Source organism: Galeopterus variegatus, unplaced genomic scaffold, assembly GCF_000696425.1.
Source record: "Galeopterus variegatus unplaced genomic scaffold, G_variegatus-3.0.2 Scaffold1916, whole genome shotgun sequence".
Classification (NCBI taxonomy): domain Eukaryota; kingdom Metazoa; phylum Chordata; class Mammalia; order Dermoptera; family Cynocephalidae; genus Galeopterus; species Galeopterus variegatus.
In genome coordinates this window covers 216,143-242,336 of record NW_007728027.1, presented here as the reverse complement: position 1 = coordinate 242,336, position 26,194 = coordinate 216,143, and the positions used below count along the sequence as shown (strand labels likewise).

General features: G+C 36.0%; 2 protein-coding genes across 3 annotated transcripts in view; both read right to left on the bottom strand.

Moving 5' to 3' along the window:
• Positions 1-26,194, bottom strand: part of IPO11 (importin 11) — a 251,868-nt gene that overhangs the window by 59,397 nt on the left and 166,277 nt on the right. The gene's annotated exons all lie outside the window — the stretch shown is intronic.
• Positions 8,078-10,825, bottom strand: LRRC70 (leucine rich repeat containing 70). The gene is made up of 2 exons (XM_008579582.1): positions 10,623-10,825; positions 8,078-10,133 (listed from the first exon to the last, which is right to left on the bottom strand). Exon 2 carries the CDS (start codon positions 10,120-10,122, stop codon positions 8,221-8,223), a length of 1,902 nt encoding a protein of 633 aa, XP_008577804.1. The 5' UTR covers positions 10,123-10,133; positions 10,623-10,825; the 3' UTR covers positions 8,078-8,220.

Below are 26,194 nucleotides of genomic sequence, written 5' to 3'. Positions count from 1 at the left end.
AGAAAAAAATAAATCCCTGTAAAGTAACATATTACATTATTTTAAAATATGTATGTGTAATTAAATTAACTTCATATAAATAGACATTTGACTAATTTTGTTACAGCTTTAGAAGTATAATGTATTGAAGCTGACCAAAAAACCTTACATAGTTTTCTTATAGGCAAAATGGGTGATCGTCTTATATTTAGATCTGCATTATGCAGGCTCACTGCCAAATTCCTCCTACACAATGCTAGCACATTCAATAACCTTCCTCTTAGCCCTGGAATCCTAAGCACATCTGCATCCTTCTAATGTACTCCTGACAGTCTCATAAGCATTTTAAGCCTAAGACATCCAACACCAAACTCATGAGTGCTTCCACAACAAAAACAAAGAAACTAAAAACAAAACAGAAAATCAAAACCAGGCTTTCTTCCATTTTTCCTTATCAGAGTAACGAGCATCTCTATCAACCCAGTGACTTGAGCCAGAAATCTGGGATTGAGTTTTGACCTTTCTTCTCATTCACCCTTCCAACACCCAATTCATCACCAAATACTGTCATATTTAGTTCTGAAATTTGTCTTTGTTTCTACTTCTCTCTATATTAACACTGTCTTAAAAGCCAATTCTGCTCTAGTCTGAACTTCTGCAAAATGTCCCAAACGGGGAAAATTTTACTCTGGGCTTCCTTTAAGCTGTTCTCTATAGCAGACTAGAGTGCTCTTTTGCTAAATCTGATTATCTTTCTCTTGCTTTAAAGCAGAAACTATATCACCTTTTGTAGTAGATTGAATTATGTTCCCCCAAAACTCACTGAGGCTTGAACTGTGTCCCCCAAGTTTTATGTATTAGAAACTTAGCCCCCACTGTGACTGTTAAGAGGGTGGGCAATCCTAGTTTGGTAATTGGAAGGTGGAGCCTTGAAGAGGTGGATTGTAGGACCACGCTGTAGTGAATGGATTAAAAATGGTGGTCAGGGGCATGGTTCGGAGGGCTTTAAAAGGAGAGGAGAGTCTGTCTTCTCTCTCTCTGCTCCTACCACCTTGCAATGTGAGGCCTCTGGGTCATTGTCACCACCACCAGATGGTCTTTGGACTTCCCAGCCTCAGAAACTGTAAGCAATAAATGTCATTTTTCTTTATAAATCACCCAGTTTCAGGTGTTGTTATAGCAACACAAAACGTACTAATACACCTTTCAATAACTTTCCATTACATTTAAAAATCCAAACCCCTAAACCTAGTTTTACTCAGTCCTTCTAACCTCACACTGCTCTCCAGCTTCCCCTGCTTTCATTGACAAATGCTTTGTAATTTCTGGGATTTCACAGGGCTTTCCCTCTGGAGGAATTCTATTGCCTGAATTTACCCTGTTAGTTGTATTTACAGTAAGTGGGTACAGTCCTGATTCTACATGACGGTATTTAAGAAGGCTTTCACAGATCACAAGCAGATAATTGAGGAAAAGGGGTTTTGAAAGTTGAAGCATTAGGAAACTGCACTAGAACATAAAAACTTTTGCTCCTTGGGGCCTCAAACAAAAAAAGAGATAATATAAATTTATATACTAAGGCTAGAAAAAAGAATATCATAAAGGGTATCTGGCAAAAAGCAATTAGGTTTTCCAAGGCCAAAGATCCAAACTAAGAACAGGCTAGGGTTTATGCACATATACTGGACACTCAACAGACATGTGAAGAAATGGAGACAAAAGAAAAAAGACATATACATATATAAGGTCTCCACATTATTCAGGGTAAGAAAACAACTTCCTACTAAAATATTGTGTCCTCTACTATATCACATGATGCCTCAAGAGTAAGAAGCAATGAAACAAGGCACATCTGAACCAGCAGCAGGTATACAATACATACCTCTTATTCATGCTGCTTTCAAAGATATTTCTCTCTTAGGCTACAAGGCATCCCACAATAAAAGTGTGCCACCACACAAGTCTACCAACTTCAGCAAAGTGTTGACTAGTGGTAGAGGGCATTTAAAAAAAAAAAAGAAAGAAACCATGTTAGGGACAGTACAATACAGGTATAGAAAAAATGTGCCTATCATCTTGCTGTTATTGTTCTATAACTGCGAAATCATTAAGAAACTAGATAGTAAACAATTTGAGAAAACTGATTCATATCTCCCCACTACCCTAAGGGCTCATAGGCAAGTCTAATAACAGAAAAGACAAATATTAATTTTAATGAGAAATGAAATAGGTCTTTTCAGGAGAAAAAAAATTAAGTTACTGTTCAGTAGGAGATGGGCATAAATAAAGTCTAATGGTAAACAGAATATCCTTTTGTTTTGTTTCACATACCCCACTTTCCTTCCTCTTACTCAAAGGAGCACATCATATTACAAGTCCATACATATGTTTTTCTAGCTTATAGATCAGTAACAGAAGATGAGTGAAAGAGTTGGATCCGTACAACAAGGAAGAAAAATATCTAAACAGGACAAGGGGAAGGGCATGTGAAACTGACCTGGAGGGAAAGCCTATCATTAAAACTATTTTTCAAAAGCTTGTAAAAGGTTCCCTAGGCTTTCTTGTCCCATTTTTGCACTGCCTAAAAACAAATATGGAAGATTTTATTGTTATTTGTTGCTGTGCAGGTAAGATAATTGAGTAAAAATGTCCTAATTCTACGCTGGTTCTCCTTCACTTCACAGCTTAAACACTTAGGTGTTTATATAATTCATAAGCTCAAAAAATGTCCACATGTGAGGGGTCTTCAAAATGTTCATGGGAAATGCATATTATTGAAAAACTATGAATGGATTTCAAAAACTGTTTGCACCAAAATAAACTCATACTAACTTGTTATAAAATGTTTGAATGGGATCTAGTTTGAGGCACTAAGAAAGATAAGACATCACTTTAAAAAGAGCCCATATCAGAGCAACATGAATTCTGCTAAAATTGAAGCAAGAGTAAACATCAAATTTATGGTGAAGCATGGGTGGAAGAATGGCGAAATTACTGATGTTTTACAAAAAGTTTATGGGGACAATGCCCCACAGAAATCAGCAGTTTAAAATGGATAACTCATTTTAAGAAGGGATGAAACAATGTTAAAGAGGAAGCCTGCAGCAGCAGACCATCCAAATCAATTTGCAAGGAGAAAATTAATATTATTCATGCTCTAACTGAAGAGGATCAATGATTAACAGCAGAAACAATAGCCAACACCACAGACATCTCAATTGGTTCAGCTTACACAATTATGACTGAAAAATGAAAGTTGAGCAAACTCTGCTGGATGGATACCAAAACTGTTGTGCCCAGATCAGCTACAGACAAGAGCAGGGCTTTCAATGGAAATTTTACACAAGTAGCATCCGGATCCTGAAATATTTCTTCAAAGATTAAATGAGAAATGAAAGATGAAACAGGAGATGAAATATGGCTTTACCAGCATGATCCTGAAGACAAAGCCCCATCAAAGCTATGGCTATCAAGAGGTGGAAGTGGTCAAGTCAAAGCAAAAGTGGACTAGGTCAAAAGCAAAGGTCAAGGGAACAGTTTTTTGGGATGCTCAAAGCATTTTGCTTGCTGATTTCCTGGAGGACCAAAGAATAATATCTGCTTATTATGAGAGTGTTTGGAGAAAGTTAGCCAAGACTTTATCAGGAAAATGTCCGGTAAAGCTTCACCAGAGAGTAGTTCACCACAATGCTCCAGACTGGTTCTTCTCATCAAACAAGGACAGTTTTGTGACAGCTTTGATGGGAAATCATGAGGCATCCACCTTAAGGTCCTGATTTGGCTCCTTTTGACTTTTTATTTTCTAATCTTAAAAATCTTTAAAGGGTACCTATTTTTCTTTAGTTAAGAATGTGAAAAAGACTATTGACATGGTTAAATTCCCAGGACCCTTAGTTCTTTAGGGATGGACTAAATGGCTGTTACCATTGTTTACAAAAGTGTCTTGAACTTGATGGAGCTTATGTTGAGAAATAAAGTTTATATTTTTATCTTTTAATTCAATTTTTTCATGAACTTTCTGAAGTCCCCTTGTATGTTATGTTTGAATGTTCTCTTTCTTGACTTGAGTGGTAGCTACACGGGTATATCTACTTCTGTACGTGATTTATACAACCAAAAATGTTTGTAAAATCTGTTTGTAACATAACGGCAAATGTTTGTCATGTATTAACACCAGTGTAGGGAGGATATGACTAAATTCTACTACTACTTGGAGGATTCCTAAAAATAAAATATACAGAGCAACAGGAAAAAAGCGAATAAAAATCTGTCCAACAGTTGTTGACTCAAAAGACACAGATGGTCATGAAGCAAAGTGGATCAACAAAGTAACCCTGGAATTGTATGTATGAGAAAGTCCAAGGCTCTCCTAAGAGTAAAAAGTTGAGGGAGAACAAAGTATCTGTAGATCTTTCCCCCCACTACTTACAAGTTCTACACAATTTCCCCACTCTCCCACAATCTCCACCCTTACCTCTCCCCATCACATAGCCTCCAGCTATCAAAACACAAGCATCAAAACAGAAGACCATGAGACACCTTAGGCTTCTTTACCCCAGCCTCCCACTCCATTACCTGTGGCTTTCTTCTATTTACTGGTAACTCTTGTTGAAGTCTCTGTCCCATACCACTAAAGCCGTCACCAAAATGTGACACCAAATGTCTCTACTCCATTGACAGGGGGCAGTTGGGAATAAGTTTCCCAGTTATCCCAGAAGGGAGAAAGATGTCTGTAAAATTCCACACTGGAATTACAAATTTATTTAAAAGTTATATACTTTTAAATTTATAATATTATAAGTAAATGGTAGTTGAGTTCTATACTTACTTATTATGAGGGGAAAAAATTTTTTGGTATGCCCTGGAAGTTTAACCACCTTTATAACACTTAATGGAAATAATGAATTCTTTAACTGAAACTATCCTTCTAAAACACATTCTCTCTCTTCCTTTTTTTCTTTTGGTGGCTGGCCTGTACAGGGATTGAACACTTGAACACTAGACCTTGGTGTTAACAGCACCACACTAACCAACTGAGCTAACCAGCCAGCCCAACTCAATCATTTTAAATTAGAGCCTGTGTATTCCTGAGTGCTCTAATCAAGAACCTTTAATAACTGGTGGAAAATAAGAACTTGCAGTAAATGGTAGAGAAATACAGAAATCTTAAGAAGGGGAAGCTTCCTTAGCTTCTTTTACTTTAGAAAATTATTTGGCTTTAACTTAGCTGTTTTGTTTAATACAGGGCTGCTCAAAATGTGAAACAATACAGAAATAATAGCAAAAAATGGCTATGTACATATCACTTCAATTACACCTTAAGTAACTTTTTAAACATGTAAATATCAAAGTATAGTGAAATGTGAACTGGCTAACATTTTCAAATGGAGTGGCCAGGTGACAAAGACTGAAATCAGCACTTAATAAATACCACTGATAGCTCCATATATAAATTGGTATTAATACAATTAAAGTTTTCTAGTTGAGTCTAAATCAATTAGAAGTTATATATAAATACACAAAAAAAATTGGATAGATTTTCCAAATTGCCTTCTTTGGAATTGGGAATTTTGTTTTAAGATGAAGATAAATACTACGTTACATACATTTTTTTCCAAATTTCAAATAACCAGTTATGTTGCTCCTGAACATCTTTAAGAAGGAATGATTTAGGTAGTAAAGAAGAAGGACATGGAGGGGTTTTTACCTTTTACTTTACATATCTCTGCATTGTGTGAATTTTTTCCCAATGAACATGTGCTTTTAGTAATTAAAGAAAAAACTTACTTGTTTTTGAGTTGTAGGAGTTGGAAAGAACCGAGAAAGAAAAGAACTATATTATTAAAAATATCTTTCAAGATGAAAAAAAATCACATACTCTTCCACAGTAAAACAAATAATTTAAGAAAAAACAGATTTAAAATATATTCACATTTTCTGCTGAAATTACAATTAAAGGCAAAACTTTAAGCTAGGCAGGGAAAAGAAGAACACTGTTTGAAAACTCTTTCGGATGGGGGGTTCTTTAATTTCTCTTTGCAAGTTCTAATATATCTCAAAACCACTCCTCAGCTCCTTTCTGTTTTTCTCTCAGTATCTTAATGCAGTGGTTCTCAGTGTGTGATCCCCAGACCAGCAGTATCAGCAAACTTGTTAAATTGAAAACTCAATAGGCCCCACTCCAGACCTACTGAATCAGGAACTCTGGTAGGGGTGACGGAGGAAGCAGGGGATGGCAAACTATGTTTTAATGGCTCCCAGGTGATTCTGAGTTTGAGAACCACTGTCTTAGGATATAATGGACAATACGGCACCTTCTTATAATTATTTCCACTTCACAATATAAATTCAATGATTATCACTTGGTTTAAACACTCTCAGATTATTTCAGGCTAATTTCATATGGATGGTATTAACATTTAATAATAAATAATACAAATTTGTGGTAAGAGGAAGGAGAGACACAAACATGAAAGATATAATGCTTAAGAGAAAATTTTAAATACTTATTTGTGGTTCAGGTTACTATTAACAGATCAATGAGCATGGGCACTTACCATATTTCTAATATTCTGCAGAGTGCTATACAAATATAAATTTATGCTAGTAGAGAAAAACATTACATTACTTCCATGACTTCAATTATCATCTCTATTAAAGATTCTCAAGACAGGCTACTAACATCTCTTGGGGCTCCTTTATCTTCTACAAGGTCTTATTCTTCCCCACTTACCTGTCTCCCAAAATCTTGGCCTAAGTGTTTGATGTTATTGTAAAGAGTGTATCATATACTTCTGGTATACTAGATGGATGAAAATTTAAGAATTATTGGCCTTTACCAGATAGACCCGGAACTTCTGCCTGTTAGATATTACCACTTGGAGATCTGATATGAACTTCTAATTCAATCTATCTAAAATTGAGCTCATCATTTTGCCCCCACCCATATCTCCACTCGTCTTGTTTCCTTAGCTCAGTGAATGAACCACAAAACTGCCTAAGCCAAATCTAACATCTTTGACTTCTTCCTCACCCACCACCCCTCAGCCAATCACCAAGGTGGTTCATTTAACTTCCAAAGTAGTTTTTCATCCATCTATCCTCTCTGCCCCAGTACCCTGGCCCAGGCATCCAGCACCTCTCTTCTGGATTAGTGATTCAGAATCCTACACAATTAATCCTGCTTCCAGTCTTACTGCTCCTTTCAGAAAGACTGAATTTTCTAAAGGGTATAATTCCATTTCTTAAAATCCTTCAATGTTGCCCTCAGGATAAAGCATGAAATTACAATGGCCTTCATCATCTGATAGTTCTCTCTAGCTTCAAATCTCACACCACCACTCACAACTCCAGCTGTACTGAATTTTAATTCCTGAAAAGCAGCATTCTTTCTTTCTTTAACCCTTCTGACATGGCGTTACTCAGATCTCTTGGGCTAATTTCTATTTATCTTTGATAATGCAGTTTTGATGTCACTTTTTTCATAAAGCCATCTCTCATCTCCACATGTTATACCCAATAGCATCTCCAAGGACAGTACTTACCATATTGTACAGTAACCATGTGTCTTCTACAGATTTCAAACTCTACTGGAAATAAGAATGTCTATTTCTTCACAATTATGATTACATACAGCACGATATTAAAAGTATGACCTCGGCTAGCCAGTTAGCTCCGTGGCTGGAGTACAGCCTTATAACACCAAGGTCACAGGTTCAGATCCCCTTGCCAGCCAGCCACACCCCCCCCCCAAAGAGAGATTAAAAGCATGACCTCTAGTCAGATAAACCTAAAAAAGTGACACAAGCCGTGAGAATTTGGGACAGTTACTTAAACTCACTCTGCCCAAGTTTTCTTACCTGTAAAATATAAATAGTACTATAAGGGTACTTCAAAAGTTCATGGAAAAATGAAATTAAAAGATATGAATCTTTCCATAAACTTTTTGAAGAACTCGTACTTTACAAGACTGTTTATGAATTAAATGTGAAATGTATTTAGTATAGTGCTTGGTACACAGAAATCTTAGCTATTATTATTAATTAACATATAACACTACCTATCAAAGAAAATATTTGCTGAATAAATACACTTCACAAATTATTAAAAACATACATTTTAATAATGCTAAACTCATATAATGCATTTTATTTCCAAATAAAGTATAAAATTCTATAAGGGGGCTTGAGCTGTATTATGTCCAAGGTACTGAAGTTTTCTTATAGCTAATATTTAGTTGCATTATAAAGCAGAGTGTTCAAAAAGAATGACCTGTGCCTCATTTTCAGGAACAATTGGTTTATTAAGTCGAATCTGCTCCAAACCAGAGCTTTCTAGAGAACTTGGGGAAGTGTTACAGATTGAGGCGGTTACATTATACCTTGCTGACTGATAAAAGCTGTAGTATTCAAGTCTATTTTCCCCTGAGTTTTCCGGTGTCTTAAGTTTTTGTTTAAATTGAACAATTTTGTAGATCAAAAAAATGATTAGAACACATGCTAAGATGAAAAAAGCTAGCAAAATGTCAAAAGCTTCATTCAACTTCTCAACTTCTTGTGTACAAATTAGAGATGTTTTCCCTGACACTGAAGCAGCATCAATTGGTAGAGCACTGTTTTTTTCCAAGGTCAAGTTCACAGAAGATGTAAGCTGTATTTGCACAGGTAATACTGCAGTAGTCTCTAACGGATTACCAAAGGCATTCTCTTGAAAAGATCTACTGGAAGGTGACGTACGAATTCTTTCCCAGAAAGTAACACTCTCAGTCTCAGTATTTTCCAAACGTTTCTCATTTGTAGTTACTTTATGCCAGGCCATCATTAACGCAGTGGTCTTGTGATGAATATGAAGAGATTTTACAGCCCAAGCTCTGGATACATTTGTCGAAGATGTAAGGCAATTTGTAATATCAGTCCACTTAATATAACGTAATGCTCTGCCACGCATGGATGGGGGATTCTGACAATAGATGTTTAGAGCAATGGCTGAAGACGCTAGCCAGTCTTGAAGGCCCAAAAGTTTGCAGTTACATTCCCAAGGATTATAATTTGCCTGAAGATGAGTCAATGAAGACAATGGCTTAAGGACCCTTGGATGTAAGTCTGTAAGATTATTAAATGACAGATTAAGGATCTTCAAAGATGGTCCCATGTTTTCAAATGTATCATTATCAATGCTGATTATTCTGTTTCTATCTAACTTAAGGTAAATTAAATTCTTTAACAAACCAAATGTATCAGAATTCAAATTTTCTAAATCATTATGACTTAAGATCAAATGTTTAAGATTATTAATTCCACTAAACCCGTCCCTAGTAACATTTCTAATTCTTAAACTTTTCAGGAGGAGATACTCCAAGTTGACAAGTCCTTTAAATGCAAAGGGCTGTATTGCTTCAATATGGTTATAAGACAAAGAAAGTCTTTTAAGACTTGTAAGCATTTCAAAAGCATTCGATGGTACCTTTGTTAAATTATTACCTTCTAGATACAAACATTCAAGGTTTCCAAGATGTTGAAAGCCTGCGTCTGATATCCTTGAAATTTTATTGTTTGATAAATCAAGTATCTGAAGAGCAACCATACCAACAAAGGTACCACTCCCTAGGACAGTGAGGCGATTCCTCTGTAAATTTAAGTGCTGAACTGAAATTAGATCATTAAATACTCCTCTTGGAAGAAAAGATATTTGATTAGACTGTAAATATAAATTACGAAGGTTTGTAAGACCCTTAAATATTCCAGGATCTAATCGTTTTATAAAATTATTATTTAGATACAGAAGATACAGATGCCTCAATTGAACAAAGGCTTTCGGGTATACATACACAATGCTAGAATTATCCAAATACAATGCTAAAAGAGAATGAAGTCCTGTTAATTCACTTTCACTTACATGAGATATATTATTTCCAGTCAGATATAGAAAAACTGTACTTTCAGGAAAATTCTTAGGAATACTTGAAAGGCCTAAGTTACGGCAGTTAATTTGTCTCCCAGTGCAGAGCTGGCAAACAGACGAACATCCAAGTATCTCTTTATGGAATAATAATATAAGATAACACGTAACAAGTAGAAACAGTCGTAGGCAAGGCAGAGAAAACTGTAATCCACACATAGCCCTGTTCGTGGTTTTTCTGTTCATATCAGAACTGGCTATAAAAAGAGAAGGTAAAACTTTAAATCATCAAAAAGTTTTTTAAATGAAAGTTTTATAATACTATGACTTCTGTATCCTATTTTAATTAGGATCAGCCAATAATTAAAAACACCATATATCATAATATTGTGACAGCATAAAACAATGACAGTTTGGAATATGTCTAGAATTATTAACACCACCAGGCCATTAACCTACTGTTTGACAAAATAATTCAAACTTAATGAACTGAAAAATAAAATGGTTGCCAAGTTAATTTAAAATACTATAACTGATTATAACAAAAGTGACAAATAATGTAGGGATGACAGTCTTGGATGTAATATGTCCCTTTATCAACTTAAAATCTAATATCAAATAACATCAGGATTTATGAAAATACAAACTCATTACAGAACAATTAAACTTTTCAAACTACAGTTTTTCACAAAACTAAATTATTTTTTACTTCATCAAAAATTCCATATTTAAATAAATAATCTTACCAAGAATGGGAAATTCATATTATTAACATTCCAAAGATTCAAGTGAAGGTTTTCTTTCTAAATCTGAAGAGCGAAGTTTCTAAACTGCATTTCTTTCTGTGGCACTGTTGACCTCCCCCCCTCTGCCTTTTTTTTTTTTTTTTTTAAGTCACAGTTTGTTCAGGAAACACCACTCTTCACATCAGTTCCTCTACAGTCAGTGTGTAAAACAGAGGTTGCCATGGATACAGGAAACTGAGAGACAGGAAGTAATTTTATCTGTGTTTCGAAAGTATTGTTGTAAGGAAATCTTAGTAACTTATATTTTCAGAATGCAGCTAGAGTTTTCCCAATGCACACACTTAATTATTTTATAATTTAAAAATACAAACTATTTTTTAAAAGGACACCTGAAAATTTTAGATATTCAGAATCTATTAACAGAATCTAGCTACCAACAGATAGCTATTAAGTGGAAAAAGCAAGTTGAAATAATATGTATATAAAATAACATAATTTTGTGAATTTTTTAAATGCATAAAATATTTACATTGTTTTGAATATATATTGGGGACTTCAACTTTGTGCTTTATTCCTTTAAAAAAAAAGAAAGACAACAAACAATTCAGAGTGGTGAATAGAAATGTTACGTTATCTTGTGTGCTCATTTTTTTAAATTTTCAAAATATTTTGGGGTATAAAAACTGTAGAGTACTACCAATTAGTATCTTAATATATTAAGGTATAAAACGCCTTGGGTTATAAAATGATATTAAAGTCACATATCAAAATTACTGACATAAGTTACTGCTGCAAGAAAAGATGGGGAGAGTGAAAGAGTCCCTTTCCCTTTAATGAATTTTGCCCTATATGTATCTGAATTAGTTTGAATCCTTCAGAAAATGGATCTGTATCTAATGTAATTTTTTAAGGTAAAAGTTTAAAGAGTTTAATATAAATTGTTTATATATTGTTTAATTATTAATTTTCCAAAAGGCCAACTGCTTTCTAATTCTGACTTTTATTAATATTACTAAATACCCTAATACTATCTTAAAATATCAGTAGTAATACATATAATTGTATCCTATAATCCTCCTTTGAAATTAAAGCAACTTAATTTCACATCAGGACAATTACTTTAGATAATAATATGGATTATTTCTATATTAAATATTTGATATAATACCCAGCACTTTCTGTAACTATAAAAAAATCATAGGTATGTAACGAATAGCAAAATTTTTTCTTTATCAAAATGATTTATGATCTCATAACTAGACCTTGTGACTATTGTTATTGCTATTTTAGGCATAAAGAAACTGAAAAACAAAACAAATGACAGAAATGGCATGAATTAGAGGTATGGCCTAGGTTTCTCAAGTCCATTTTGTTTAGAATTTTCAGCAACATACAAAGTGGAATGAAGCATGTCCCAGAGATTTTTCAATTGCATCATACAACTTAAAGAGTAAGGAAAAAGTCAGAGAAAGGATCCATTGAAATAAAAATAAAATTTAAAGTGGGAAAACTACAAGGTAATAAAATCAGAGGATTAGTTAATTTTGTCCTTTATTCCAGAAATATCCAAAGCAGACAAAACACATTATTAGTCAGATGTTAGAAGTAAAATTTTTAAAAAGATATACTAAGGAAAAACATCAAGATAAAATTAATCTTATATTTCTCACATTGTAAAAACTGAGAGAAACCAAATTAAAGTGACTACAACAGAACTACTAAATCTAAATAGTTGTTGCCCTCAGGTTGATATAGTAAAAATTCCAATATCCAGCAAAACAAGGTTTAGCCTTTTAATTCATCTAGGAGTTGCTGCTCTTAGAGACAAGCAATCACTACTAGAGAAGACCGCAGAAATCAAAGACTCAAAAAAGGTAGACACGGGAAAGAAATTCAAAGGCCTCTTCGTCTCACTTGCTATATTCATATCACTAATTAGTGGCAAAACTGGCCATTCAGAGTTTCCCAACTTCCCACTGTACTTACTGGAAGCTACATTTCCTGATGCTTTGACTATTATTTCAAAGCAATTAATATTATTTAGATAGTATACAATCTTCTTGTGAGCTTTAAATCTCATATGATCCCATATGCTTTGTTAAATCTCATATGATCTTCATATTTGTAGTAATTCTCCCTAATCTGAATTTTGAGATTTTGATCTTGCTCTGTTAATAACACATCAAAATAGTTCCTCATAACTCTTTTCTGATTCCTACTAACTTTGATTACAACTATTTCTCAACACTGTACTCAGTCCCCTAAACGGGCTTCCCCCTATATCTTTCCAGGCAATTGACCTGTTGAATTACTTTTCTTTTACTCTTACCACTGAACCTTTTTTTTTTATACTGCCTTTGTCTTCAAATAATCTCATGCTTCAGGTATCAATGCACATCTATTTTCTTTCCCATTCATATTCTGCTCTTACAATAACGAGAATGCATACATAAGAGGACAATTGCTCTGTTAACATCTTTTAAATATATACCATCTGTATCTATTTAGGTATATATCATCTATATGAGGGTACTTCAAAAAGTTAGTGGAAAATGGAATTAAAAGATAATACGAATCCTTCCGTGAACTTTTTGAAGACCTCCTCGTATATAAACCAACCAAAATTGGTTTACATATAAAGAATGGTTTACAATAGCCGTTACTGATATTATGGACCTTAAAAGTTACTTATGAACCCTCAAATCAAGAGAATCAAAGTTTGAAATATTATTTACAATTAAAATAATCCACTAAACCATTAAAAAACTATCATTTTGCTCAATGTAGAGAGAAATTTTTTTTAACCCATAATCCTAAAGGGGAAATTTTAATGAGGAGCAATATCTCAATAGACTGTTTATCAGTTGCAGGAAAAAGAATATAGTAACTATACAGTAGAGAAATCAGGTAACCAGAATTAACATCATCTATGAGAAGCACGTGGACATCATATGCCTCTGAATGTGACATTCCTAGAAGGACACAATGCCACTTCTGCAATATTCCAACTTGGGATGCATAATCTGAATCTAATCATAAGGAAACATCAGACAAACCCCAACTGAGGAACATTATATTCTTTTTTTGGCCGGGGCGGGGCGGGGATTGGGGGATGGGAGACAGGCAAAAGGAGAGAAAAGAGAGAAAAGGGCTATATTCTTTAAAGATGTTAGTCATAAGAGAAAAAGACAGACTGAGGAAATGACATTATAGAGTAAAAGAGACTACAAAGACATGAAAACTAAATGCAATACTTGATCCTAGACTGAAATTTTAAGGGTTTTGTAAAAGTCCATGATATATGCAACTTACACACAAATGGTTCTGAAAATAAATCATCTATCTATTAACCTACCAATCTGAAAGAGAACATATGTGCACACAAACAGTAAAACAAAAGACGCAAAAGTTAACAGTGAATTCTGGGTAAAGGTTATATGACTGTTCTTTGTACTATTCTTGCATTTTTTAGTATGTTTGAAATAATTTCTAAATAAAAATATCATATTATAGCAGCTATGATTTCCATATACAAATTGTCCACGTGCACTACTGTCAAGAAATGCTAATTTCTAAGATTTTTAAGGTATACTTTAAAATAAAATTAGAAATAAATTTTGTGCTCCTAAAGCATGGCAAAATAATATGAAAATCTTTGTTTGCTCAACTGTCAGAAAGGCATCTCCTAATAAATATTTAGCTACAAATCTATTGATAAGAATGAAAAAATAAACTTTATGCATCACAAACATAAAAGTTCTCAAGTATGCCTGTGACTTTAGAGCTTTAAAAACAAACTGATGCTTTCTAATGATGCATTGACACTTGGACACTATTAAGAAACAGTTCATTATTCCCACTAGTTTGACTTTACAAAAATGTTTAATTTCTTGATGTCAGTTCCTTTTACAAATCATTTTAAGAAGCAAGATTATAATTCTATAGAAAAATTTAGGTAGCATCCTCATAGCTGCTACGTGATGATAAAATTCTTTCTTTCTTGCATAAGGGTACTTCAAACATTATGGAAAGATTCATGTCATCTTTTATTTTTCCACCAACTTTTTGAAATGCCCTCGTAAATCAGCATTGTTTTACTCTTTAAAGCACAGTAAATGGAACATATTAAAGAGATGGGCTGTTTAATTAAAACATAAATGGGAGGGCTATTCCAACTTAGGAAAAGCTCACGGAGATGCTTTAGAAATCAGAGTATCTTCTCTTTTCCCCGGCTCCATGTGAAACCTTTGCAATACTAATCTCCCCTCTGCCCCTATTCATACCTTTTAGGTCTCACAGAGACAGTTTAGTAATATCAGATCTGAACTATATTAGAATTTCCCTCTCCTGCATATCCCTTCCATTTTGGTGGTTCTTATTTCATGCTTATATTACCAATTTCCAGTTTAACATAATCCCAATAGGTTTACACACACACACACACACACACACACACACACACACACACACACACACACACAAAAAGGAAGAAGAAAAGAAGGAACAATGAGCCTAGAAGATGATTTAGTGAGTCCATGATAAAGTGTAAGTCTCTTCTAATAATTACAGGTAATCTTTGTAAAATTGGTTATTTATTTTCTTGTCTCAAAAGACAACAGTATGAAATAGATAAAGTGACATGAATAAAGAATACATTGAATATAGGCAACAGTGTATGGACTTAAGAGCACAGATTTGGGAGCCCCTTGGCATTTTGACGATAATGCTTATCTAAAAAATAGCTATTCTTACAAAGAAGCTTTATAATGAAATGTGCTGCTCTAAGGAACAGAGTGTACTATTAGCAAAGTATCCAAATGGAAGCTGAATGAACATCCATCAGAGAGATGTTGTGGAAGGAAAGTTCATCACCAGTTAAAAATTTATCTAAATAATCCCTCAGGCAACTTTAACAGTTAAGCCACTAAGTGCTAAAAACCATCCAATATGACTGGCCAGTGGTGTGTACGTTTCAACTACACATTTCATAGAGGCATTTAGGGCTCCACACAATACCATCTACGTCATGGAAGAGTTGATCAAATTTGCCGCTGCATGAAAAATAATTCAGGAACCATGCCAACTTTTGTAAGTGGAAAATGGTAACTGCTTCTTGGGATCCAAACTGCTAACTTTTTCATGGCTGGCCCTTCAAGCATCTATACAGCTTGAATCTGCTAGATTCTCTATCATTTAATCACTGTTATTTTGGCAGACAAAAGAAGCATCAGCAGCCCTTTTTCACTTCAATAGCCAATGTCCATCAATGTATGTCTGGTCAGAGATCACACAAATTTCTACCATGTAGCATAATATAGTCACTTCACTGGTTCAGAAAAATTCCACATATATAAAATCCCACCAACTCCCAACTTGAAAAAGGAATAGACAGTCAGAAAGGGTTAGTGAAGCAGAGAAATCAGGGTAGGGAGAATATGGGATTGACTCTTTCTGCTACAGCTGGACCAGATCTAGGCTAATTTATTAATTGAGTGCTTCTATGGCCCAGAGAGTATTCTCAACACTTTTTGGGAGAGTATTCTCAACACTCAATAATTTTCTTTTTAATTCTCAAAGCAGCCCTATGAGGTAGGATACTATTAATACCCCCACTTAATAGATGAGAAAAATGAGACAGAAAAGTTAAGAGTAAAAAATAAGAAATAAGGATGAAGCTACACACCCAGAAGAACTTACAACATTTCCATATATAAAACTTTGATCTTATATAAGTTATGATACAAAGTAATGTTTCCTTGATTTTTTTCTTAAGTTTTTCTTTCTTTTTTTTTTTTTTGTTTTGTTTTGTCCTTTTTGAGACCGGCTGTACCGCGCTCAGCCAGTGAGCGCTGTGAGCGCACCGGTCATCCCTATATAGGATCCGAACCCGCAGCGGGAGCGCTACTGCGCTCCCAGCGCCGCACTCTCCCGAGTGTGCCACAGGCTCGGCCCTCTTAAGTTTTTCTTAAATAGAACTTGAGAAAATAAAATTTGAAAACAGAACTATGTGACTTTAAATAAGCTATTCCGAATTCAGACGTGAAAAACATTAGGCTCACAGACTTTTAAGGTCAGAGATCTAACTGGCAGAGCAAGTAGTAGAAACCAGGTCTTGTAATTTCCAATACTACATGTTATCCATTACACCTTGATACTTTTCTTATAAACTGTGTAAGTTTGTATATGCAAACAATGTGCAGCTACAAAATTTATAAGTAACTATGAAAGAATGTGAAATAACCTGAATATATAGGGAACAGCATGGCCTAACGGCAAGGGGACTATTTCTGCAACTGCTTTATTATCTTGAGGTTTGTTTCCTCATAAGGAAAGTGGAAGAACAGTATCATCTCTGTCATAGTCATAACACTAATCTTATAATAAAATCAGCACTGGGGAAATGTTTTAATGCAGGATATTATTAAAACATTTTAATAGCACTAAAATACATTATTACTGTAGCTTGATAAACTTCCTTAATAAAACATATAAAATTATGTATTATAAAAGCAAGAGAGTTTAAAGGTACCAGTGTCCTGTGACTAATAAGCCACTATTATAATTTTATAAATGTATATAACAAATGGTACTTCCAATGCATTTCTATGTCATCTCTTCCAGATAAGTATCCACAATGTTAGGGGGAAGATCTAGTATGTTAAAGCACATTCTAAACTAATATTCAGTTATTAGACTCTTACGCAGTATTTCATATTTTACCTCCTTTTCTCAGAATGGCATATATACATAAATGCAATCTAATCGACATAGCACTGAACAGATATTTAGAAATTAACATCCATTGACAGACAATTTTACAGGAGATTTGAAGAGGCCATTAGGCCAAAGCACTACTCAGGAAACATTTACAGAAGAAGTGGTATCCACGGTGGGTTCTTATGAATGGATTGGGTTAAGAATGGAGAAGAGACAATAGGCCATATGAAAGAAAGAGCAGAATCAGAAACATGGTGAGAGATGATAGAAGACAAGTTAGGCTTGAACAAAAGGGCTTAGGAAGTTCAAGCATTCTCACCCACAGGCACTGCCCCATCCCCAGATATCTACTCCATTCTCCTCTACATACACTATACACCCTAGTAGACACAAATTAAGTTCCTACTCCTATCCATTAACTTACTCTTTCTATTCTTAAATTTATCCCTAATTTTTTTCTTGACCATGTAATTTAGACTCCACTTTCACAGAATATTATCTGTGATAATATTATCTGTGATAATAATCTAAATATCACAGAATATTATCTGTGATAATAATCTAAACATTATTCCAATAACAGTGCCATACAAATTATTCTGTTGCAGATAGAGATGTGCTTCTTTAAAAATACCAAACATTAAGAACTACCATCTTTCTCAATTTTTGCTTGGGGAATAAAATTTTGTATTTATTCTTTGATCAATAGACTGAGAGCAACTGAGCTCTCTTTGAGAAAATTACTCTATAATACAACTATAACATGGCACCAGAATTCAAGTAAATTCAACTAGTTTTAATACAGATATACACAGAAGTTTACTGGTTTTTTTTGTTTTGTTTTTTTTTTAATAAAAGTACAGACTTCTACTTACAACAAAGATTAAGTAATTAGGGATATTCTTCCTTTTTAAATTTCATGCAAACTGGAGTCAAGGGTTACTAAAAAGAAATACAGAACTGACATACTGTCCAGTTTAACTGTTCACTAGATAAACAAGTAAGTCTCAGTAAAACCAATGTTGGTCTTAGGATCATAAAAGCAGAATCTAAGGCTCTACCTTAAACTACTAGGTGGATAAGTCTCAAATTCTAAAAGCTTCTGTTAACTCACATCCAAAAAGGGAAAACAGAAGTGACAATCTTAGGAAGTTGTGAGGAGCAAAAACAAACAAAAAAACCCCCACACTTCTCCTCTATGAATTTTGTAAATACAAAATAAGATATGAATACTAATTACTTTTGGTGATAGCAGCAGCTACAGTAGGAGTCAGCTAAAAATAAACAGATAGTACATAATGATGCCCCTTTGTCTTGGCAAAAATTCCTATTCACAGATAGTTTATTCCTAAAAGTATGAAGAAGGAAGCATCAAACTAATTTTAAAGCACTACGTAGGAACTGCTTACCTAATACAAGACCAGAATCTAATTACACTTTCCATGTGTCGCTTTCCTTTTCTACATGTCCTACAAGTCTTCAAGGTGTATCTTTGTCTTCCGTAATTTTAACTTTCAGGAATTTAAGTGATATGTCTTAAAGCAATTCAATGAATACATGCTTTTCCTCAGTTTTCATCTTAAAAACACCTTAAGCATTCAGAAATTTTTAGTCTGCTCTGTCCCCTTAATGATTTTAGAAGACTTTCTCTAAATTTTCCTGTTAATCAGGTCTTTTTCAAAGTATAACAAGGAAATGTAATTCCTCAAAGCTAAATTTTCTACTCCCATTCCGCCTACTGGCCTATCCAAATTAATGTATCAACCTTTCCATGAAGCCTGAATCCTTCAATATTCACTTGCTGAAACTTTTCCAAACATCCAGTCTTACCAACTCAGCATTTATTAAGCTCATGTAGTAAGTTGGTTGAAAGTAATACCATACTTTTATAATGAAATATTTACTAATATGATCTCACTTTATACAACCTGATCTAATAAAAATAACTTAGAAATTCTAAAGTCAGATTGTGGAATATGAAAATTAGATAAAATAGCATTACTTGAGGTGATTTATAGACTGGCATAATAGACATTAAAGTAAGACACAGCCAGATTTGTTTGTTTGTTTTTATAAAGATGACCGGTAACGGGATCTTAACCCTTGACTTGGTGTTGTCAGCACCACGCTCTTCCAAGTGAGCTAACCAGCCATCCCTATATAGGGATCCGAACCCATGGCCTTGGTGTTATCAGCACCACACTCCCAAGTGAGCCACGGGCCAGCCCTACACAGCCAGATTTGAATCTCAGTTTGGTATTTGACTTTGGGTGGGTAATTAGCCTTTATTAGTCTTGATTACCCATGTTAAAAGGGTTTAATAATGTCCACTTCCATAGGATTGTTGAGAGAATCAAGTGAGATGTGCATGAAAAACATCTTATATAAAGACTGGCAAAACTTATGTGTCCTATTAATTATTATTTACATCTTGTATCACTTTCTTCACTCACACATAAACTGAATGAATGTGGGAAAGCCCACAAGGAAGGATATGTATGTACCTGCTAGATAAATTGGTACCTTCACACAGTTGGTCAAAATGATAGCTAGTAGTAACAGTTATTTCCTGAGTGATCATATTCACTCAACACTTTAACAGGCATTATATATACATTCCCCAATTTATCCTCATAATAACCCACAGGTGGTAGTTGGTATCACTATCTCCCTTTTGAAACATGAGAAAACAGGCCCAAAGAGACTGGCCCAACATCACATACAGTAGGGACCACTGTGTCATACACACACATTATCTACATAGAAAAAATCAGAAGTACACAGGATTGATAATTTTACTGTTCTGAGTACTTCTATTCTTTTTTTTTTTTTCCCTTTTTTGCAGCTGGCCAATATAGGGATCAAACCCTGGACCTTAGTATTATTAGCACCCCACTCTAATTAACCGATCTAATTGGCCAGCCACTTTTTCTATTCTTACATTTTTGTCCCCTTGTTGGAGCTATCTATTCTGTAACAATTATTTTTCTATATGGCTTCAGCCACTTTGAGGGTCTAGGCCTAATAACTCATTCTCATTCATAAACTTCTCTTATTATCATTCTAAAACAGTTTGAGGGCCTGAAACTTCAAAGTAATCTTATTTGATTGTAGTTTTGTTTTCTTGGGTGATATATTTAGAAGAAGCTTAATGTTACACAATGGTTGGTAATTAGTTAAAGGTACCCAGTGTCTTAATATGACTGTCATATATGAAAACAGTTTGTCAAAGGCTTTATCTAATTTGCAGACAAGGCATTGCTCCTCGATGTGAGGAAGGCATTAAGAATGTAATCCCAAATTCACAAGCATTCAGGAACTCTCCTAAACAGTTAGGACAAGAGATCAAAGACACAAACAGTTGTTTTTCAAAGATACCAAGGTGCACTGAACAAAAATCTATCAAAGATTAAGTGGGATGTGTCCTCAATGCACAGCATGGTGTCCTAGCACATAATAGCAACTGAAAAACATTGTTAAATATTTGTTGTATTAGAACCTTTGGGTTGATATGAAAAGTGAGGAGAATTTTAGTTCCATTGTTATGTATCAAGGGTAAAGTGAATTTGTATTGGAAAAGAAAATTAAAATGATCTCACAGACACGCAGTACTTAACGATGGGGATATGTTCTGAGAAATGTGTCATTAGGTAATTTTATCACTATGAGAAAAAGTATTATGAAAGGAACAACAATGAATTTTTTCTATTATCTACACTGACAACTAGCTGCATGAGCACGGACGCTCTAATTAAGATAAGTCTCTCTGTGCCTCACTTTCCTCATCTGTTAAATGGGGATTAGAATAATACCACCCACAAAGCTATGAAAATTAAATTACAGGTGGGGATTGTGCTTGGCACTCAGCAAGCACTCAGTGAGTGTCAGCTAAGGTTATTAACTATTTTTTGCTATAAGGATGGGTGGGAATCATTTAAAAATGCAAGAATTCTAAACTAGACAACAACCCTTTCACTTGGGTCAGATCTAATGTGTCAACTGCTTGGCTTTCTATTTTAAAGGTCTGAGCTATCATTGGGAAGGTAACCCAGCAGATAAGGTAGGCACTCCTCCTCAACATATTTTGCAGTAGGTTTGTTTATACCAGCATCACCACAAAAATGTGAGTAATACACTGTGTTACGATTACAATGGCTACAACATCACTAGGCAATAGGAATTTTAATCTCCGTTATAATCCTACTGGATCACCGTTGTATGTGTGGTTCATCCTTGAGCAAAATGTTATACTGTGTTATGACTGTATTTCCATTCAAATCCTAAGGTGGGAGGATAGAAACACTTCAAAATACTTCAAAAAGGGTGGCACTTTTTTTTTTTTTTTTTGACACATGGTTTTCAAAAGACTGCCAGAAGCTTTTTTTTTTTTAAAGATGACCGGTAAGGGGATCTTAACCCTCGACTTGGTGTTGTCAGCACCACGCTCAGCCAGTGAGCGAACCGGCCATCCCTATATGGGATCCGAACCCGTGGCCTTGGTGTTATCAGCACCGCACTCTACCGAGTGAGCCACAGGCCGGCACTGCCAGAAACTTTTAAGAAAAAAGTTTTATATATGATTAAAAAACCCTTCAGCTAAAAATCACCAAGTCCAGGAATTAATCATTTACCTCTTTTTTTTATAAAACTGCTTTGTATACAGATGAAGTGAATGTGCAACTGTGGTATCAACTGTTCATCTTCCTAAACCACCTGTACCTGTCTACACACTCCAGCTTCTGTTAGATTAAAGCTAACAAAATTCAGTTTATAAGTACTAGCCAGTTCAAAAGTACATCTCTTACTCAATTCCTGGAAAGAAAACCAGGCCATAAACTCACAAGAACCAAAAGATACATACATACAGCCTAGTCAAAAGATAAAAACATTAAAAGCTCCATCAAAGAGTTTTTTCCTAGTTGAACTGAAATATCAGAACCAATAATTACTCCAATTTGCATTAGATTATATACAAAGAAGGAACACATGCATAATCCAAAGACTATTCTTTTGCACTTATAAAGGTATCCATCTCCTTTGTTTTTTAGGTTTTTTTTTTGTCTTTTTCGTGACCGGTAAGGGGATCGCAACCCTTGGTGTGGTGTCACCCACACCGCGCTCAGCCAGTGAGCGCACCAGTCAGTCCTATATAGGATCCGAACCCGTGGCGGGAGTGTTGCTGCGCTCCCAGCGCTGCACTCTCCCGAGTACGCCACGGGGCCGGCCCTCCATCTCCTTTGTTAACCATACATTCAAAGAGTGATTGAAGAGCAGAACCTCAATATCTAAGGTCCCCAAACTTTAAAGCAATCTGATTCATATTTCTATTTTCCTTACATAACAATGAGAGAAAGGAAAATAGTCATTACTCAATATACCCATGAGGACTGCACATATTATGGTCAAGCTGGCAAAATAAAATTTCTAAACAAATTTCCCCTTATCGCTTCACTGCCTCTTTCCACAAATTACTATATAATCAGATAATACAAACTAGGTTGGAAATCAACTCAAGCTATATCTTGAGAAAGAACACCAACAATAAGAGCAACTACCACAAAACAAAAACCTTAGACTGTAAGTCCCATGAAGGCAAGAATTGCATTTGTTTTGTTCCTCACTGTAAACCCATTGTCCAGCACGCCACAGACATTCAGAAAGTATTTGACGGAAAGAGGAAAAGAGGAAGCAAAGATCACTCACTTCGGGTGACATGCCACTAGGATTTTGCACTTAGTACACTGTAGGGCACACTGAAATAGCTCAGTCAAGGCTTGATCATTCTGTTTTTCAACTACAAAGAAGAGGTAGAGGAAAAAACTGTTTTCTTTAAGTCTTCCCAGACTGGCTTCTCCTGTCTGGACTCAGGATGTTAAGAGTTTGACACTCCTGCACAGCACAGCTTTTCATTGGCAACAGGCACAGCGTAGTGTGACTTTAGTTGGTAACTTGACTTCCAATAACAGCTCAATCTACTAAGAGAAACAAACCCATTTATAAAATCAGATCTTTGCAACGTATGGGAATCTGCTGTTTGAAACGATCCATAGCTCTAATCCACTCCATTAGAACAGGTAATTCATAATTGAGACTTTGATTAATCACTTTAGAAACAGTCTTAAAGTCCCTCATCTGTTTTTTTAATTATGGCAGATAATAAATGTAAACAAATGTGTCCAATAATGATTTTTTATTCCAAAATAATGGGAGCAATAAATGACACAAAAAGATTTTCCACATTTAATGAATGCTTATTATTACATGCCTTGGGAATTTAACCAGCCCTCAATACCGGCAATCCACTGAGGACCTGGAGAGAACAAAAACAGAGGAAAAGGCAAATTTCTCACTCTATTTGCACTGGAGATAAGATACACTCTTCTTTCCTGTCCATGGACATCCTAACTCAAGACTCTTCAGACTTTGGGTTCCAGGACTTTCAGCAGAGGAACTCCGGGCTCTCAGGCCTTTGACCTCAGACTGAGAATCATACCATCTGCGTCCCTGGTTCTGAGGCTTCTGGACTTGGACTGAGCCACACTTCCAACATCCAGTTTGCATATGGCCTATTGTGGAACTCCTCTGCCTTCACAATCACATGAGCCAACTCCCCTAATAAATCCCCTCTCATGTATTTATATGCATATCCTATTGGTTATGTCTCTTTGGAGAATCTTGACTAATAAAGTGCTTTAACTTAAAAATTCCTCAGAAGAGTAGCCCATAACTACTACCTCCATTTTCTAATCACGTACTAATTTCTTACTCATTCAACAAATACTTAACAAATATCTCCTAGAGATAATTATACCATATCTGCACATACAATTTAACCACATTCTATATTTCAATTATTATTTCCTGATTTTCCTTAGTGCAAATGCTCAGCTCCAATTATACTTATTCCCCTAAACATGCTTTCCTCTTTCTGTCAATGCACCTTAGCTTATACAGACAAGCATGCCCTACCTCACTCTTCTGGGATATCTGCACCAAGATCAAGTACAAAGCCAAGTTAAAAGCTTTTACTGCCAGAAAGTACCCAATCTTTTCCCTTCAAACTCTACTGGCATTTGTTTGTAACATTCACTTGGTACTTTTCAATTACTGTGACATCTACCATTTCTTCATGTTTACTATTCTTTTATACACTCCCCAAATTAAAACTACAGATTTCCCAGGAGGCCACCAAGGGCGGCTGCGTTAGTGTGGACATCTGTTTGCTGAGCCTGGAGTAACCTTTTCCGGAGTGGCCACTGCCTGGAGGAGGAGATTGGGAGGAAGATGGCAGAAGAGGAGAGCTGCCTGCCGCTTTTCTGCCATGAGTAGAAGCAGCCTGAGGCCTGCGCCAGATGCAGCTGTAGCAGAATCGGCGCAAAGGAACAGCTTAGGAAAGGGTCTTTAACGGCTTAGAAAAGAGGGTCTTTACCCTGCCGAGAATTGGGAATCTTGTCCTAACCCGTGCACACGACCCGCTGGTGCGCCGTGGCCCGCGTCGCAGGCGCAGCAACATGGAGGCCTAGGCCAGCGTGTGTCAACCTGGGCTGCAGCGGTGACCGCACCTTCTGACCCCCCGCACCCACCCGCCCGTCCCTGGAGCTGGAAGCGAATCAACCCGTGGCCAAGACAGGGAGACGTCCAGCGGGAGAGGCAGAAGCTCCGTGGAGACCACATGCCCTGCGGTCCGTCACTGCGTGATCCAACAGGGAGGCTTCACAGCCACCACCTGCCTTCATTACCAGCCCAGCCCAGTGCACACAGAGCGGGGAGACCCAGCAGGGGAGGCGGGAACTCCACAGGGTCCAAGCTGCTGCTGCGCAATCCAGCAGCCCGGCCCAATGTGTACGGAGCACAGACTCATCCAGCAAGGGAGATAGAAGCTCTGTAGAGTCCACACACTCTGTGGAGGGGCCCCGGCCACGTGATCCAGCAGCAGGTAGGCTTCACCGGTGCCACCCGCCTCCATCCCAAGCCCGGCCTAGCGCACACAGAGCAGTGAGACATCCTGCAGGGGAAGGGGAAGCTCTGCAGAGACCACACGCTCTGTGGTGCCTCAGTGCATCCCAGCAGCCCAGGCCAGAGCGCATGGAACAGGGAGTCACTGAGGTAGCCGTGCCAAATTGGCAACCACAGCAACATCTTGGTCAGTCAATAGTGTCAAACCTGTGGACTGTGAAACCCCCTACCACAATGAATAAAAATCAAAGAAAAGATACCAGAAATACAAAAAATCAAGAAAGTACACCACCAAAAGATAATAAATCTCAAGCTCTAGATCCTATAGAACAAGAAGCCCTTGAAATGACTGACAAGGAATTTCGAGTGATAATTCTAAGGAAACTGAATGAGATACAAGAAAACTCAGCTAGACATCATGATGAAATGAGGAAAAGTATACAGGACCTGAAAGAGGAAATGTACAAGGAAATCAATGCCCTGAAAAAAAATGTAGCAGAACTTGCCAAACTGAAGAAGTTATTCAGCGAAATAAAAAACACAGTGGAGAGTTTAACCAGCAGGCTTGTTGAAGTTGAAGAGAGAACCTCTGAACTTGAAGATGGGCTGTGTTTAATAACACAAGCAGACAAAAAAAAAAAAAATGAATCAAAGACATTGAAGAAAATCTAAGAGAGATATCAGATAACGTTAAGCGCTCAAATATCCAAGTCATGGGTATTCCAGAAGGGGAGGAAAACGGAGATTGCATTGAAAACATATTCAACAAAATAGTGGAAGAAAACTTCCCAGGTATAGGAAAAATCATAGATCTTCAGATCCAGGAAGCTTAACGATCTCCCAGCGTATTCAACCCAAAAAGGCCTTCTCCAAGACATGTTATAGTCAAATTGGCAAAA

Bases quoted from the DNA above. Each gene is read 5' to 3' on its own strand.
- LRRC70 (XM_008579582.1), bottom strand. From the start codon at position 10,122: ATGAACAGAAAAACCACGAACAGGGCTATGTGTGGATTACAGTTTTCT.